The sequence below is a fragment of the Nelusetta ayraudi genome, unplaced genomic scaffold, assembly GCF_046127955.1.
Source record: "Nelusetta ayraudi isolate G7.1 ecotype Tasmania unplaced genomic scaffold, CSIRO-AGI_Nayr_v1 ptg000004l, whole genome shotgun sequence".
NCBI lineage: Eukaryota > Metazoa > Chordata > Actinopteri > Tetraodontiformes > Monacanthidae > Nelusetta > Nelusetta ayraudi.
In genome coordinates, this window is record NW_027466054.1 from 3072270 (window position 1) to 3090474 (window position 18205).

General features: G+C 45.1%; 2 protein-coding genes across 6 annotated transcripts in view; both read left to right on the forward strand.

Annotated features, from left to right (window-relative positions):
- Positions 1-1295: 1295 nt before the first annotated feature.
- Positions 1296-6556, forward strand: LOC142898071 (zona pellucida sperm-binding protein 4-like). The gene is made up of 11 exons (XM_076040832.1): positions 1296-1476; positions 2023-2342; positions 2470-2592; positions 2876-3048; positions 3400-3497; positions 3880-4004; positions 4648-4828; positions 4954-5098; positions 5917-5993; positions 6253-6298; positions 6417-6556. The coding sequence occupies exons 2-9, from the start codon at positions 2252-2254 to the stop codon at positions 5989-5991; spliced, it is 1011 nt and encodes a 336-aa protein (XP_075896947.1). The 5' UTR covers positions 1296-1476; positions 2023-2251; the 3' UTR covers positions 5992-5993; positions 6253-6298; positions 6417-6556.
- A 1785-nt stretch (positions 6557-8341) lies between these two features.
- Positions 8342-18205, forward strand: part of rbfox2 (RNA binding fox-1 homolog 2) — a 36466-nt gene continuing 26602 nt past the window's right edge. For 4 of the 5 annotated variants that reach the window (XR_012928860.1, XR_012928859.1, XM_076044295.1 and 1 more), the window contains exons 1-2: positions 8342-9536; positions 15855-15902. Coding sequence is in view for 3 of the 5 variants with exons in the window: in XM_076044295.1 (XP_075900410.1) it covers positions 9294-9536; positions 15855-15902 (291 nt within the window). In the remaining 2 variants the exon portion in view is untranslated. The remainder of the gene's footprint in view (positions 9537-15854; positions 15903-18205) is intronic. The other variant, XM_076044304.1, reaches the window with a different exon arrangement.

An 18205-nucleotide genomic window follows, 5' to 3' on the forward strand; every position in this document is an offset into this window, starting at 1 on the left:
AGTTTGTACAATCGCTTTATCAATTCACCGATCACAACAGCACAAACAGAATGCTTAGGTCAAATAAGTTTTTAGTCGTTCTAATTTTTAAGGAAAACCTCCAAACCATCCACCTCAATGTAATGTGTAATGTTGCAAAATCAATGTTGTAGTATTAAGTGTAGTCATTCATTGGATCTTCTTGACAATGCACATGGTTATTTTAACTTTTCAGAATTTCAGCCCATTAAGTATGTGAACTATTGCCTTACTGCTGAGTGCGCATTATTACACTTTGTAGCATAGGAAACATGAAACGAAAAGCTTGAATGACGACTTGACAAATCTAAACTAATTTAGATAAGTCATTTTTCATTTAGAAAAAATAGACCTTGTATGTTACAAATAAAAATTTCAGTCATTTTTCCTTTTTTCTTTTTTTCCTCTGTGCAATGTATTCATTCTGCTGAGGAGATTACTATTCAGCCATCTACCAGAACCTCAATATTTATTGAGAAATGGTGAGTCAGGGATTTCAGACACAGCTCCGCTCATTGTCAGACTGCAGGAATCACAGCGAGTTGGCAATGTTTGCTCTTGGCCATTGATTTCTTGTTCCTTTGGGAACTGTTGGATTTCCCTTGCAACAAATCACCTCAATTTGCACATGTAACTTTTATAATGGTTTCTATTGTGTTGTAGTGTTTCTGTTGTTGTTGTATTGTCTATTGATTGTCCGTGAACATGCCTACTCACCTGCTTTTGTGTTTGCATTAACTTTTATCCCTTGCCACCCCTTGACTCTAAATCAAGTTCTCCATCTGGAGTTATATAACATAGCTGAATTGAAATGAACTAATGAATAAAATGCCTTGCAGTATAATAAAGTGGAACCATGGAAAAACAAAATTATTGCAGACTGCTGACACAGGCCGTTTGTACCACTGGAGTGGCTCTCTCTCGAATTGTCGTCGTTTATTGAATGCAGATGATTTTTTTTTTAAAAGCATTTCTCTCCTCTTGAACATTGATACCATCTGGAGCATATGTGGCATTTATTCTGAGGCATCTTTACTCGGCAAGCGTTTGTGCTCTGTTTACTGTTCAACCTAACTGACTGTACTTTTATGTGTACAGTTATAAATACAGTAGTTGTAAAACAGGCCTGGATGTCCTCTCTGAATGATTCTTCTCTTTAGGGTCAGTCCACTTCCTCCCTACCACTGAGGTTTTTCGACAAATCTTTGAAGCGGTACAGGACTTGGGACTTGCAATGCCCAGATACCCAAACTGGTCCTGAAATTGCTGAACCAGTCACCCAAACTGGTCCTGAAATTGCTGAACCAGTCACCCCAACTGTGTCACCAACTCCTCCCAGCACTACCAGGAGCGAAGTCTACCAGGAGCCTGTTGTGCCAAACCCTAGGGTCTACTGTTCTTTACACCAAATGAATGTGGAACTTCCTGCTGGTCCAATTTCTGAGCTAGTGCTGAAAGGTGGGTACCTGAGAGGTTTTGGGCCAACCACATTTGTGTGATTAGTGAAACCTAGAGGAAAGGCTCAGGGCTTTCTACTTTGCTAGAGATGACGCTAGCTATGTTGATTTTTAAAAAAGTGTGTTTTTTTTGGATCAGTGGAAACAAATTGCGCATTTTATTTCTTCTGTGCACCTTTTGTTACTCTTTAGGAGAAAATGGTCATACAGTTCTTCTACAACTGCTGCTATTGTGGCATCTGCTCAAAGCAACAACTATTCTTTACCAGCCAAAGTAACTTTTTCTTTGAGTCTCCTTGAACAGATTGTCAGAGATGCTCAGGGCTCTGTAGCTCCTTCCGTTTGTCACAACTTCTATTGTACCTCTGGCCTTTTTACCAAAAGAATTCAGATTGAAATCTGAGCATGGATGCTTGACTGATTCTGATCTGAAAAGGGGCGGGGCTAGAGATCAGCTTGGTTTTTTTATTTGGCTTGACACAATTTTAAACTATTCACTTTCTGCAATATGAAACAACTAATTTTTGTGGGGTTTTTTTTTCTCAAGACTCAACAGGAAGCCAAATAAAACTCCAGGATGCCCCAAAGGACTGTGGGTATTCTGCAAGGGAGGGCAACAATGGAAAAATCCACTTGAGCCTCCAGTTGCACTCGCATTGTCATATGAGCATGCAGGAAAGTATTGACTTTGATCTGAAATTGTCTACATGACCTTTTTTTGAAATTGGACATTTGGATGAGTCATTATTCCTTTTTCCTCACTCTCAAAGGGTAAAATGTACATCATCACTGTTGTCTACATGACACGAAGCGAGAGACGGGAGGCCCAGGTTTCCTGCCCGTTTCTCATCCCAGAGTTGGAACAAGGTCGATTGATTTTTTTTGTTTACATCTCTGAATGGCTATTCAGTTTGCCAGAGGGTGTTTTTTTTTCCGTCAGGCCATTCACTATCATTTTATTAGTGCTGCTGACATTTGTCACGCTGTCCCCCAGAGTGCAACCTTCCCAGCAACCAGCGTCTCCCCTGCGGGCAAGGCTCTGTGTCCCGGGCTCAGTGCTACTCCAAGGGCTGCTGCTTCAACCAACAGCCCCCTGCCTGCTACTACCCCATGGATGGTGAGTTGCATTTTGTGTTCTCCACTGGCATTTTCAGGTCTCTTCACTTAGTAAAGTGGATTGGTTTTAAGAGCGGAAATGGAAGCGCTGTGGCTGATGGATGAGCAGGGAGGCATAGTTGGAGCCCACCTAGTGTAATTCAGCCTGTGAGTGACGGAGAAGGTGAAAAGGATCTCTGATACCTTGGGTATAATCATCAATGGCCTCCTGAGATGTTTCACCTTTACTTCCACAGAGCTTCAGCTTATCTGCACTTGTCTGTCCGTGTGTGTTCGTCCTCCAGCCTGCACTGCCGATCGCCACTTTGTCTTCTCTGTGCCGGCCTCCCTCACCGACCCCCCCCTGTCGCCGTCCCTGCTCTCGACCCCTGGTAACGTCACCTGCAAACCCATGAGAGTGACTTCAGAATACGCCTTGTTCAAGATCTCGATGGATGAGTGTGGGACACACAGAGTTGTAAGCATTAATGTGTGAAAGTGATGGAGGGTTTCAGTGAGATCTTGAATTTTGAATGTATGCACTAGTGCACATTTTAAGAAGCTCTAAACGTTTTTGTTACTTGATTTGTAAGCACATGTATTTAATTTTTGATTGTATATACATACTTTATAAAAGTTGGTTAGGGTTCAGAATAGTCTACCGATATCAATCAATGAGGCTTTATAAGGAGGAATTGTACACTGATGTCTTGTTTTTGTTAGCCACACATCACATAGAAAATAACCAAGTATAGCCTCAACATTGTTGGTCGATGCAGGTCCTCACCAGTTTTCCTCAGCCACAAGTTTTCTCTTTCTGTCCCGACAGATGGTTGGTAAGATATTAGTCTACATTGTGGAGGTCATCAACAAGGTTCAAGCGTTCGATCTCAACTATGGCATCATAACAAGGAATTCCCCAGTCAGGTCAGAATTTACTGTTGGAGTAAAACCTGCCAGTACAAGTTATAATGTTACTAAGTTTGGTAAATGTTAAAATAGTATAAATTTGTAATATATAGACACTTCTGCAAGTATAATAAAAAAATAAAAAGGTGGTCCATCACACCCTATGGGGAACATGCAGGTCTTCACCGTTGGGCACCAGCCTTCAAACCAATGAACTGATGCTTAAAAAATGAAATGGAGTGAAAAGAAATGACTAAATATTTTGAATTTACAAAACAGAATGTGATGGTGCCTGGAAAAGATGATGTCTTTGATGGATGGCAGAAAAAATATGATTTGTTGCAGAACTCAAAAGAACATTAACTGCTTTCCCATCACCGCACGTCTGTCTCGTTTCCAGGTTGTTGGTAGAGTGCAGATATATACCTGGCTCTGTCAGTATGAGTTACATGGTTAAAACTCCCACCCTGGCGCCCGCCGTCCACACTCGGGGTGTGTTTGGAGTCCAGCTCAGGATTGCCAAAGGTAGAGTTTCTTGGCCTTGTTCTGGTTTTCCAGTGGTAAATTTCTTTTTATTTTGTTTTTCTTTTGTCTATGTATTGTAGATTGAGAGATGATTGAGGTTGAGTCATCAAATATAGCATCTATTAAAATTTGCTATTTTAGCCTTGTGGTAGGTTATTCCTATCAGCTGACTGCCCATCGATGGGGACATTGTCAGTCGCTGGTTTCAAAGCTACCTGAGTCTTAACCTTTAGAAAGTCTGTTTCAGTTTCTAACTCCAGGTTAGGGTGCAGACACGCAGCTATGCTGCACTTTGCAGTAGGGGGTAATTAACCTAAGAGGCTTCACTGTGTGATTTCAGTTGTTCGCATTACAGTAAGTTAAAGACATGGTTAGCATTTGCAGCACGCAGTGATGGAAAAGTTTCGACGCTTTTGGAGAAGTGGACGACAGCTGTTGTCACTGGACGCAGCAGACACTGCAGTGTTGCATTTTGTAAATAATCCTCGTATCAGTGGAACCTCCTGGTTGGTATAAGGACTGGACGGTCCTGCCTCTGTTGCTGATAGATTGGTCACAGACCCTAAAAAGTATCCATAGTTTAAAAATGCATGTCAGAATTCCACCTTTTCCACAGCTTTCAGTTGTGGTTTCTTTTTTCCAGATTCCCAGTACAAAAGCTACTACCCCCAGTATCACCAGCCTTTTGAGATGCTGCTGGGGAAACCCCTCTACCTGGAAGTTCGTCTACTCAACACTCCAGACCCAGGCTTGGTACTGCTGGTACACTTCTGTGTGGCCTACCCCCGCTCCGGAAAAGCTGTGTGGCTCATCCTTTACGACGGGTATGTTTAAAGCAAAAATTAAAAAAAGAATAACCCTGGGGGAAAAAAACCTTTCTTGACCCGTCCTAAAAACATGTATTTTCATTGGTTTCCTGATGGCTGACTGATTTAATGTCACACTGTAGATGTCCAAATCCATTGGACCCAGCCCCAGAGCAGGCCGTTATTTTGGATCCTCAGTCATCCACTCTGCAGGCTCAGACCCGCCGCTTCACCATCAGCACATTCCAGTTTCTCCCTGAGGGTCAGTTGAAGGACCCAAACGAGGAGGTAAAGACATTGAGTCCTTTGGTGAACAAATGATGATTAATAGTAATGCAGACACAAATGTACTCTAGTCATGGTTATTGCAATCACAATAATAATTTCATCCACAACTGAATACCATTATAATTATTTAAACCACTGAGATGGTTTTACAGTCATTGTCCACATTTAGACAAACCTGGTTTTATTGTTGCAAATCAGCTACACTTAAGCTGATTTGCACCGACCAAACCCTGTTTAGTCAAATAGAGAGCACCTGTTTCAAGGTCTATGAAAAAAAACAAGCCCACTGTCAATTTTGTGCTGGTTGTACTTTTACATAGTGTGTGGTTTACATAAAGGTTATCTAAGTCGGTCACAGCTAGTATTGAAGTTCAAATGAATTCAAGCATGAATCCCAGTCAGACTGTACATTTGTAGCAACTTAGATCTTTCTCTGTAGGTAAATTTAAACAGTTCTCCCATTGCCATGTCTTATGCTTGGGCCTGTTATCCCGGTTGTCTTTGAGTCCATATGCTACAAGCAATCTGTACTCTACATATGTCTACATAATTGTTTTGCATGCAGTAGAACGATCCAGTTTTATTCTAATGCGGTTTCCCTGGGGTGTAGATGAAACCAACCATAAGGGTGGTCTAGTTTTTGGTTCACATAAGAACAAAGACCGGCAGATTTGCATTCATTAATTTCAGGCGTGATAACTTGTGATACTTTCTGGTCAAATCTCAATTGGCAACAGCTGTCACAGTACATTTGCCCAGTCTTAAGACTAAATGCTATGTCAAATCTTGCTCTCTGTCTCTCTCCTTCACCGCCTCAGATCTACTTTATGTGTTCCACTGAAATCTGCTCACCACGTGATGGGCCTTGTGTTGAAGGATGCTTTGGCCAGTGACGGTAAGGGGGGGGGGGGGGGGGGAGCGGAGTGAAGGGCCCGTGTCCTAGTATCACCCACCACACCCTAATGAACTTCAGTAGATGGCGTGAAGCATGGCTAGTGAGCGGGAATGCTGCCTGCAGACGTAGCCAGATCTGTCCCGAAAACAGCCCGAGAGATGGGTGTAGCTGTGTGTTGCCTATGACAGCAGAGCAATGTTTTAGTAATGAGGGGAGTGCTGAATTATTTAGCAGGTCTGATCCTTGTCATGTTTTACAGTTGGAACACAGAAGACTATTGAGAGGATAGCAAAGAAGATGATCTGGTAAGTAGTGTTTTGCGGTTTAGATAATGTGCCCGTTTTTGTTTTGTTTTTTAAATAAGTAAATACACACAGAAGTTGCACAACTTGTGTCACTTGGTGACTGTGACCTCCTTTTCAGGCCTCAGATGTCTGCTGTTCGACCACTAATAAAACCCTCCTAAAGACACAGAGGCTGTGTGTTTGTGCGTCTGTTCCTTGGAATTGTCTTTACTTTGTTACAGCAGGAAATATCACTCTGCTAAAAGGTGAGGAGAGACACTGTTTACATCAACATTGAAACCTTTGGACTCAGCGTAAATTATTCTGGCTGCTTCAGTGTTTTTAGAAAATGGAATAGAATGACATGGGAATTCCTCTAGTTGCAGACATGGGAGAAAAAAAAAGCTCAGCTTCAAATTCAATTCTTCTCTGCCTTTTTCCATATATATATACATATGCAAAACAGGCAATGTATTTTACACTGTGCAAACTATGGGGTACTTGGCTAAATGAGATTTTGTTTATTGTCTCAGTCATGGTTACACGCTTGGACCCATTTCACTTAAAAGCACATGAACAGCACTTACTTGAACTATTAAGCATCAAATGGTGGGAGGGCCTGAGACTGACTGAGTGTGTATGTCACACGGCAGGAGTGTGAGTTTGCGGCCCTGATTTTATATGGCAACAAGAACATTTTTAGCTAGAGATACTGGAAAAAAGGTTTTAAATGTTGATCCCTTAATTAGAGTTTTGATTCACTGGCTCTGTTTGTTGGAACTTTAAGTTGGTTATATTGACAAACATGATTATACTTTACCAAAAAGTTATTTAGAAAATGTGAAAATACAGATGAATATTTTTGTTGTGAGGAATTACACAACCTAATTAATGACCCCCAATCTCAGAAGGATCACATTCTTAATGACACAAAATGAACAACGCAATTTTGAGTAGTTGTAAATTGTTGCGCTTTAGCGTAGCAAGAGGGTGCAAAGCTGTCAAATCAAGGGAAAGCACTTTGCTTATTTTAATCTAAAAGTTTCATCATTAATTGATGTCATTAGATTCAAGGATCTTCCTTGTCACTAGGAATAAGTAACATTTTGCAGACTCCGAGCTTAAAAGACACGCTTAATTAAATAGACATTTTTAAAAAACAAAACACACACACACACACTATTGAAACATTCAGGGGAAAAAAATGGAAAATATGTCTAGAGAAATGAAAAGAAAAACATGAATCTGTCTTATTGCAGAGGACTGATTTTGTCTAACTCTTCCAGTTAACAGTATTCTGAACTTCCACCTTGAGCTCTGGTGTAAAACAAGGCGGCGTTTTTTTTTTTTTTTCCTTTTCCAAACGCATGAGTTTAAACCGAGACCATACCCGTTGACACTGTATATCCGCCATACCCAGTCACAGTCCCACACCTCAAAGCAGTTCTTGCCCCGCAGCTAATTGCCTTTTTAAAGCCGCCACCTCTTGTGGTAGCTTCTGACCACTGGGTGTCATCCAAGCAATAAAAATGCGAAGGTGCTCCATACAGGAGTGACTCACAGCTGCCTCCTTATGTATAGACCTTGACCCGTGTGTGTAGCTGCTTGTGTAATGGGGACGTGTGAAATCTCTCTCAGAATTGGAACTTGGCGGCAAATGCTACTACTGCGCTGCCATGAATAAAAGCAACACCGTCAAAAGGAAACTGCGTATCTATTGATAACAAACTACTCTGTCTTTCTTTCGGCTGGCTGGCAGGCAGGGTGGTGGTTCGCAAAAAATAATAATAATAAAAAAAGGCGGCAGTATCTATTGAATTCTCTCTCTAGCGCGCGCACGCGCACATACATTGGCCCGCGTGCGGAAAACGTATGGGAGCACTGCGGCACTCTGCGTGTTCTCGCGGGCTGCATGGCTGCGTGGCTCTGTGGCGTTCAAACGGGGAGAGAGCGGAAGGGAGGGGGAGGAGGAGGGGAACGACTCCACCGAGGGAGGAGGGGAAGAGGACAGTTTCCTTTCTGTAACACACGCTACGACACCAAACCAGGGGGGGAAAACCGAGAGAGGGAACAGAAAAAATAATAGGAGAGAAGGAGAGAGAGAGAGAGCGAGGGTGAAAGGAAGGAAACACCGCAGCCCCTCCGACCGCCAGCACCACCGTTTGTGCGTTTTTGTGTGTGTGGTTTTTTTTGTGTTACGTGCGTGCGTGTTTGTCTTTTTTTTTGGTTGAAGGCAGACTTGCGGACTTAACATGGGGGAAACGGAGAGCTCCTGACGAAGACTTTGCCTTTACGCAAACCTCTGGCTTCGCGGCTGCTAGACAGGAGAGGAGAGCAGAGGAGAGGAGAGGAGAGGAGAGCAGGCGGCCCAAGGAAGACATGTTGGACGGGGGAATTTTTTTTTCGTCTTGAGGTTGCGGTAGGATGTTGATGTTGTTGATCTCCTAAAAGCTTGAGCCTCCTGGCTCCCGAAGACTATTAAAACCTCGCGTGCTCGAACCTGGCCGGTAGGTTTGCGAACAGAAGCCGTCGCTTACGTCGGCCTTTTCTTTTTTTTTTTCCCCCCGTCTCTCTCTTTCTCTCTCTCTTTTTTTTTTTTTTTTTTTTTAAATTATTTGAATTGCAGTGTTGTGGACCTAGGCAGGCCTCTCAGGCATCCCCGCAGTAAATAAATAGAGCCAAACACGGGGCTGCATAGCTGCAAATTAGCCTTGGCAGGCGAGCTAGTGTTTTTAAACAGGCCATTTTGTGTTTTTGTTTTGTTTGTTTTTTTTTTGCGAGGGGGTAGGCTCTCGTTTGTCAACAATAGGGAGCCCAGGACATTTCAAATATATCAACTCTCCGAGCAGAGGGGGTCATCAAGGCCCGGCATTAAAGGCGACTTGGCAGTATTAGGAGATCACTTTAACCGCAGTGTGCGGGGCTGAGGTGCAACACGGGGAGCTGACTATTACTACCCCTACACTCCCACCCCCCAGCTTTAGCTCTAGACGGGGGACCGAAGAAAGCTTTTTAAATGTTAATGTCGACCGACGTTGCATCCATCATGCTACCTGTGTCCCGGGCTCTCATGGACCGGGAGAGAGAGCTGGACATGGCCGGTGGGGTGCATCCCAACGCGGCAGGCGCTCCCGCAGTCGTCCGGGGCATGAAGCGTGGAGACCCGGAGCCTGACGGACAGACAGCGGCGGCTCTGGTGGACACGGCCGGGGCAGAGTGCAAGCGTCCCCGAATCGACGGAACAGGAGTCATCGGCGAGGTTTGTGGACTTTTTCCCCCTCCAAAAAATATATACATGCAAATGTTGTTGCGCTGTCATGAACATGCATGCGTTGCAGAGGGTGTTGCATATGCTTGTTTGGCCAAGTCTTACCAACAGTAAGTTGTACTTGGAGACTGAAGTCCATTACCCAGCACAATAAATATAACCTTCCAGCATGCTGCATTGTTGCTGGATCAATGCAGGTTGTGAGGAGGAATAGCAATGGTTCAACTCTTCAAGTCTACACAAAAGTGTATTGCTGAGCAGGCCCCCTTGTTGTTTCTTGACTCAGGCCTGGGGGAGGTAAGCGAACTTAACCTTTATTATGCAAAGAAACATCCCTCCGCCCGTGTGTTGTCATCAAGGAAACACCATTTGGTGCTTTTCTTTGTTTTGCTTCTCTTACATTTTGGCTAGGGGGGTTGGGTGTGAGAAAATATGTGGCGATAAAAGGTGGACCCCCTGTTTTTATGGTTGGGGCACTCAGCTAACACCTCTAAAGACCCTAAATGCTCACACCTTAGCTTCCAACTCTCTGATTGGATCACCAAATGTGATTCACCGCTTTAACCTCCTGCTTTCTTTTCTCCCATCAAGAGCTTTGACCTTTTCCACCTCTTCAGTGATCCAAAATTGGTCAAACGTTTGTTAATAGAGCGTCACAGAAAAGCAGAGGGGGGCAACAACCATTGTGGCGCACACTGCACAGGGGTAAATCAGTCCGCTGCGAGACACAAAGCTATTTCTCTGCCATTAAAGGCAGCAGTAATGGAGGTGAAGTAGCCCATTTGTTCCTATTTGGAGAAACTAAATGGCTGGCTGTACGTTGCCCCTGCCGTCCATGAGTGCTGACAGACAGGATCAGCCAGCGTAATGCACTTCAAAACATACGTGAGTGGCAAGAGAGTGTGTTTGTACGTGTTTGTGCGGGGTGGAGAGGAGAGCAGATCAATAGCTTCAGCCCCTAAAATGTATTGAACGTGAGCCGGCTGGACGGTCCGGAAACGAGAGTGGTGGTGTTGCTGCCCCCCTCCCCCTTCCCCCCTCCCCCTCTGGTTGGTGCAGGAACAGATTTGCCCTATCACTAGCAGTAAAGAGGCTTTGTCTCCAGCTAATGGGATCACATCTCATACTGGAGGGGGCATTCTAACCGCACTGATCCTGGGATCCTTATCTAAGGCGCAGGATTTATTAAACACACGTGCACGAGTACACACAAGTACACACACTCATGCGCAGTTGGTGAAATAATAACCTGCAACCCCTTCTCAGGGCTAGCTGATTGCTTTCAGTGTTTTTCTCAGCGTCAGATAAGAGGTGTTTGCAGTTTCTTAAATGAAAATATTTAAATTCAGACAAGCTTATTATTGTTTCTCAGCTGCCTGCTGGAGCTCTGTGGACTCACATAGATTTTAAAATCTGTAAATTCTAGTTAATGCACTGTTTCCACTGTCTCTGTCCCTTAGACACATTTAATTGCACCATCACTGGTTTAGTGTGTGTGTGTATTTAAAATGCAGATTTAATGAATTTTCCCTAAGCACAATGACGGCAATTGTATTCTGGATGGAAATAGAGCAAAGTGACGTCTTCTTTTCCTCTGTTTCAATCAAAGCGTGAAAGAGCTATTTTAAATACACACACACAGCCATCTACAAAGCTGATCTAGAGACTAAAGGATGGAGGGGGAAATGAAGACGGCACCACAAAGAGCTCCATGCCTGGACCTCCATAAGGAACGTGCTCTCTCTCCTTCCCGCTATCATTTTTATTTTTGAAAAGAAGCCTCTTTATTGCCGGCATCATGGCTGAGGTTGATCTCTGACCTGTGACTGAAGCTAGCAGCTGGGTGTGGTTGTGGAAAAGCGCAATCCATTTGCACCACTCCAAGCACACTAATGGCATCTCTCCCATTTGGCCATCGACACCGCTGTTTTTCTCATCAGGGTATGATGTCATCACAGTGTGGGGGTGGAAATACTCCCGTCAAGTCAAAATTGCAAAGTTTTCTACGTCGTGCCGGCCCATGCACAAGTCGCTGCGGTGCTACAGCTCACTCTGCAAATTAAACAAGTTCGAATGTTCACTGATGCTCGTGGAAAATACGTGGATTTGAACCACCCCCACCCCCACCACCCACCTCCTGGCAAACCATCAGGATGGCTTGTGAGGAAATGTCAAGCCTTTCTAAATAGAGTGCGTCTTTAGATTGCGCTGCCGTACCAGGGATGCCCTGCATTTCCTTTTGTTTTTTTAGGGTGACTATGACCGCCCCCCTGCGTGTCCCTGGCTAAAATTTGGGGAAATGTTGAGAGGAGGTTGTCAGCTCGGATATCAATCCAACGCACCGCAGAGTGGCCCACGTTTTGTTGTCACTCTGTGCAGGAACGGGGGCTCTCTCTAACCTAATAAGGTCTTGCCGGGGGGGTGACAGCAGCGGGGACAAACGACTTGACTGAGACGCTAATGTAGGCGGATCACCCCCCTCTACATTCATCTCAGCCTTGGCACTGAAATAGAATGAAAGCGTCAGCAAGAAAAATGCTCCCTTGCTGTGTGTTGTGAATATTTATTTTGTTTTTTGGTGCCTTGCACCCATGATAGACTGCTGTGAGGGCCCTGGTGACTGAAATATACGCCCAGACGGATGAGTCTGAAGCCTCACAGCCTGGTGCACATGTTTGATGTGCACACGGGTTCAGTTATTTTCAGTCAGGTGATTTGCTATGCTCTCTTTTTCTTGTTTTTTTTTTATACTTAATAAAATATTTATCGACTGTTTGTAACATTTGTGTCATTGACCATTAGTCAACTAGTGATATATGTAGAATAGATATTGGGAAAGAGATGAATCCCCACAAGACCATTATAAGTCTTATAAACTAGACAAAAACTGAAAATAAGTTTTCAGAAATAAGAAAATATGTTTTGTCATTTGACAAAAATGGACAAATGGGCTACAAATATTGAGTTGAGCTGTTGAATCTAGAACCCCAAGGCTTTGCAGCATCGGAACTAATCAAACGATAAGAGAAAATTAATAAATATGAGAGAAATAAATAATCCGAACAAAAGTGCCACGATAATGAGACAATATTTCTCAAGGTCTCCCAGCCTGGGGATTCATAAACGCCGCTGCTAATTATTGCTTTTAATGAGTCCTTGCTACAGTGTCAGAGATAAACAGCTCGCAAAACGTGCACATCAGCATTGATCCAAAAGTCCGGCAGCGCTATCGCCCCAACACCAGCGGAAAATAAAGATGTGTTGGCGCTGCAAATAATTGCTGGCAATTTTTTTATTAATCTCCTCCGATCTGATGTAAAATGAATCGGCGGATAAAAGAAAGTGTCAGTTTTTATCTGGTTGCGGATCGATGCCGCTGTCGCGAGCTGTCGGCTCGCCATTGTTTTCTCTGCAACCATTACCGTGACTGACGGCGGACGCCAGAGTCCAGAGTCCATGCCGACTGCGAGCCAACGCCTTCCTGAGAGAGTGCGTGTGGGCGTGCTGCGGGGTGGGTGGGTGGGGAGGGTGGGGGTGGGGGTGGACGTGCGCGCCCAGAGAAAATGAACCCGGGCTCATCTGGCTGGCGGTTTGGAGGCTTCGCACGTAAGTGGATGAAATGGATTTGCGTCCTGCCCGAGTGTGCGGAGCGAGGGCCCCGCTCGGCGCTGAGGTAGGAGGTCTCTCAAAGCCACTGAAATGTGCTTCCTCCTCCTCCTCCTCCGCTGCTCGCTTCTCTCGTAGAGCTGCAGTCCCGAGGCACGATAGGAATAGACACGAGTCCTGTGACCAAATTAAACACACACACACACACACACACACACCTCCAGTGAGTTTTGGAGAGGGAGTATCGGAGTTCATGTGAGAAAGAGATGGCTGTTGGTGAGGAGTAGTGGGGCTTCAAAGGGGGGAAACCAGGCCCCCAGAGTCCAAGATGGCGGCCCATTCATTTCAATGAAGGTGCTCACACAGCTCTTACGCCAAAAGAGTTTTAGACGTCCGCATTAATGGGCCCATAGAGCGTGCGCAGTAGTGTCGCTTCCCATCATGCCTCTGAAACTCACATGATCCATTTGGCCAATGGTAAGGATTCTGGAGAAGGTCACCTACAGACAGGTCAGGACGAGCTGAGACACAGCAGCACGTACGACGCTGGGAATAAACTCTTTTCTGGTGATTTTCTAAAACTGAACCGTAACTGAAAAATATACAACAGAAAGATTTGCTGTGAATCACGTTTCAGGTCACATTCATCCTGTCAGCTGTTTTAAAAGCGTCTATTTTTGTATTGTGGTCTATGTGAAAAATTATTTTTGGGCCCATGGGATTTTCTTTAGCTGCAGTATGTCGAGTGGCCACTGGGAAGAATCCGTGCGCCGCCATATTGCCAGTGCGGTATCCAGTTTTTATAATATCTCCATGGGGGAAACCTGGGAGGTGGTGGAGCCCCTGCACCCCCCCCCCCTTCCTGCCCCCCTGGCCCCCCCCGCCCCCCGGCCATCTGTTGACTTGGAGTCGTTTCGTTACTTTCTCCCGATTGCTACCCCCACTCACACCCCCCACCCCCGCTCCCCCCTGCCTTTTTGTTTTAACGCTGCCGCCCCCACCCCCCCACACACACACACACACACTCCCCTCCTCACCGACCCTGACGGGAATCAGCTGTGCTTTGTGTGTCGCTGACCGAAGGGAAAGGTCGGGCCGTGATTAACTGCTGCTGCGTTGGCTGCAAGACATTTTTTTTTCCCCATGCACTGCAGTGCTGGGTAGAACCACACACACAGAAAAATAAAACACGCACGCACGCGCACACATACACACACGCAACCCGCTCCATTCCTCTAGTTCCTTGAGGACATTTAGCACATGACTCTGCTCATGTATGAGTCATTGTCTTCACTCCCTCCATCTCTTGCTCTCATTTGCTGCTGTTTTTTCCATTCCTCCCCTCAACCCGATGAAAATATGAATTCCAGATGCGGACCGTTTTGAAAAACTCCTCCCCCTACGTTTGAGCGCAAACTCGCCCCTCAGTAAATCTTTTTGAGACTCCACTCCCAATTAAAAAAAAAAAAAAATCCCCTTTTTCATTTTGGCTTTGTGATCCTTTTTATTTGCGTATTTCAGTTTGTTGCGTCTGGCCTCACTGTAAAGAAAAAGGGTTTATGCTTTATTCATGTTATTCAAGCCTCTAAGAGCTTGTGCATTATTTAGATCTCCAACCTCCCAGAGCCAGTTCACTAAGTACGTTTTTGGCTCCGAGGTACAGACACACAAACTGCTTTCTTTTTTTTCTCTCTCGATCAGGAGGGCACTTCCTCTCTCCCTCCTCCTTCTGCATGCGGCTCCTTGCGCCATTGAAAACATTGTGCTCAGTTTTTTTTTTTGGTGAAGTGCCCCCATGAGGTTGAATGCAAGATGGCTACAGTATTAATCAGGCGAGCTCACGCTGTGAACTGTGTGGAGCAAAGTGTTCCCCTCGGGGACAAGCGCAGACCAGGGACATTGGTTCCAGATGAAAAGAAGATCGGGGAGGGAGGAGGTGGGGGCGGGTGAGGGGGCTGTTTTCTAATCTGGTGATATGAAGCCAGAAACAGGCAAATCTGTTTTTCTCCTTCAAAGCAGGCGGTAATTGCTGTGAAAATCTGCCTTTTTAGTGGAATAAATTTGCATAAAAGCGAGAACGCTGCGTTTTTGGATGCAAATAAAATGAGTTACAAACGATGGCGACCGTTCGGGGGTGCAATTTTTTCTTTTTACAACAATATTTGCCACCAAACACAAAAAATGAAAGTCCAGCTTGAACGCCTCGTGTCGAACCGTAATCGCAGATGTTGCCACCGTATCTTCCCCCGTGCCGCCAGTTGGACTTTGCATCGAGCGCTCGCTGCATCGCTTCACGCCAATGGGCTTCATGCTCGCTGACACCCCTGACCCATTTATGATTTAAGAGCCTCGCTGACACTTGTTCTTCTCAGCCCGTCTTTCATCTCCCGCTCGCATGATCTCTCCCGCCCCCGTTATCACGCTCTCTTTATAAGCAGACAAAAGATCCGCTGGGTGGAAAACTCTGGAGGAGATTGCAGGAGCGTGTCACTGGCTGAGTTAATTTGATTAGGAGTCGGCAGCGGCGGCGATGGCGACGCAGCGCTGTTAAGTTAAATACGCAGGGAACACATGAATGAGGAGAAGATAAATGAAAGTATGTGGCTGAGTGTTTTCTCTTTTTCTGCCTCTGCTTTCATCACACCTAACTGACTGAGTGAGCTTCCTTTTATATAAAAGTAAATCTGCTCTCTTTTCTTTCAGAACAACGACCCTCTGACGCTTTACCATGGCTACCCACCTCACACCCAGGTAAGGTTGAAAATTTCCCTCTACGCTGGCAGAGACGCCGCCTTTGACGTCTCACCAGCAGTATCTTATGGTGTTTCATGCATCAGAAATCACACATTTCTGCCACTCTCGCCGAGCCACAAGGTGGGGGTGTAGATTACGATTCATCCGTCGTGTAGCAGAGCGAGCGCTTCACTCGTCCTCTCTGCCCTCCCGTTCCCTTTATCTCCGCGCTCAATAATAATCCTTGATCGGTAGTCAAACTTTAAATCCTACATGTAAAAAAAAAATATATGTTTTTTTCGCAGAGTCTCCGCTAAACAAGCAGCTGTTAAAGTATTCCCACCCTTGAACGCTAATGCACAGCATGTGTCGGGCTAAGCGGTTATCTAGAATGTGCATATGGGAGCCGGCTTGTTATTTGTTTATATGCGTTTGCATCATCCCGCCGACTTGGTTATTAGGCTGCTCAGTTTATGTGGTTAATCCGTAGATCATCCCCCAGTCATCCTCTTATGCCCGGTCCGTAATCCCCTCATTCCTCGCTCCCCTCTGATGTCCGACAGTCTCTCGTTGCTTATCTGCACTCTATCTGTCTTAAACCTGCTCTTGTGCACCCCTAATTGCCTCACAGTGGAATTACTCTGTGGTTTCCGACTGTCCTGTGAACTTTACTGTAGATGCTGCAACAGCTAATTAACTAGTTTTTTTTGAAGGCAAACTGATTCATGCTCCAATTAAAAACCTGAGACCACTAATCGTAAAAGCGGCGGTCTCACACTGTGCGAGTAATCTCCTGTCGAGGAGGAAGGCAGTTAAGGAGCACTTGGGGGAGCGGAAGGTGTGAACTGGCCACTGGCCAAGGGTAAGGAAAAAAAAGTACGAAAACAATGATGGGCAGCAAAGACTCCCACGACAGAGAGGTGCTAAACTGTCAACAGCAGTGTGACAATGATGCCATCAAAAGCTCCTGAAAGGAAGAGCCTGGAGAGCAGCAGAGGCTGTGCAAGCACACATGCACGTGGAGGGAGAGGGAGAGGAGGACATTTAAAAACAGAAGGCATGAAGCTGTACTGGCTTCTTTGACACGCATGTGTCCAATTGTCAAATTTTCACATTGATTTTGAATTGGAATGCAATAGAAATGGTATCAGATATGAATTCAATTGAAGTTTCTGACTCATTCGATGATTTCTTCCCTGACTATTATGTACAAAGACGCATTATAACAATTACTGGTGGGTGGCACTTTTAGAGACAATTTTAATGCCTTTTAAGGGAATTTGTCTTTATAACCGGTTTAAACAATTCAAAAATATTCTGTACATAAAAGCTAAAAGCCTATGTCTGTTACCACGGTGCATGTAAAGCTGTTGGTAGCGCAATTATACTTCATTGGAATGATATTGCCTTATTCGCTGCAGTTCCGCAGGGATAAAAATAATATTTCCCCTCTCTGCAGAGGGAATAATTTTCTGTCTGCACGACAGAACTTTTGATGAAAAACATGCTCGCGAAGCTCCCCGCGTCTTTCCAAACCCCACATGAAAGCCACCAGTGCCTTGAATTTTAGCATTCATATTTCTTTTATTTTGCGCCGTGCAGTCGGCGCCCCAGTTGCTGGAGTGGTTTAGTTACCGGAGCATCGCCTCCAAATGATCCTCGCCTCTGTTGGACATTGTGCTCCGGACAAATGCCAGTGTCTGAGTTTAGCGTCACCAACAATGGAGCAGGTTGTGGAGGATCTCCAGTTTGAAATAATGGTGACGAAACATGATGAAGCATCTCAGCGCCTGCAGTTCGCTCCACTTCCTGTTTGTTGGTTTTGCTGCCTTTTTGGACGGAGCGGCCGCTCCAGGCGGGTTTTCTTGTTCGCAGCACACAATGCCCGTGACATTCAACGTGTGTGACACAAATATCTAATAGCTCAATGGCTGCATTTAGTCCGTCCGCCCGCCCGCCCGCCCGCCCGCCCGCTCACTCACTGCTAAATTTGCTCAGCTGTTCAGGTTCAGAACAGGTAATTGTGTTTTTTTTATTTAGCTCTGCAGCCGTTCTGCGCTGCCAGAATAGAGTGTTACGAAATAAAGAAAGGAGTCGTGTGTAAAAGTGAACTTGTAGGCTCTGAGAGGGGCCAATGTGGGACTCACACAATAAGGTGACTTATCTTTGGCTTTTGTCAATAAAAGCGATCCTTTCCTTACTTAGCCCGCAGCCATGCTGGAGGTACAATGGAAACGTTCCAAGGGTTTTTTTTCCTTCGTGCTCGGTTGCAACTTCTGCCCAAAAAAGAAGCAAAAGTGAGCTCGCTCGGCATGTATTCA

Bases quoted from the DNA above. Each gene is read 5' to 3' on its own strand.
- LOC142898071 (XM_076040832.1), top strand. From the start codon at position 2,252: ATGTACATCATCACTGTTGTCTACATGACACGAAGCGAGAGACGGGAG. The intron at 3,049-3,399 runs GTAAGCATTAAT...CTGTCCCGACAG, and splicing joins AGTGTGGGACACACAGAGTT to ATGGTTGGTAAGATATTAGT. The intron at 5,099-5,916 runs GTAAAGACATTG...TCACCGCCTCAG, and splicing joins TGAAGGACCCAAACGAGGAG to ATCTACTTTATGTGTTCCAC.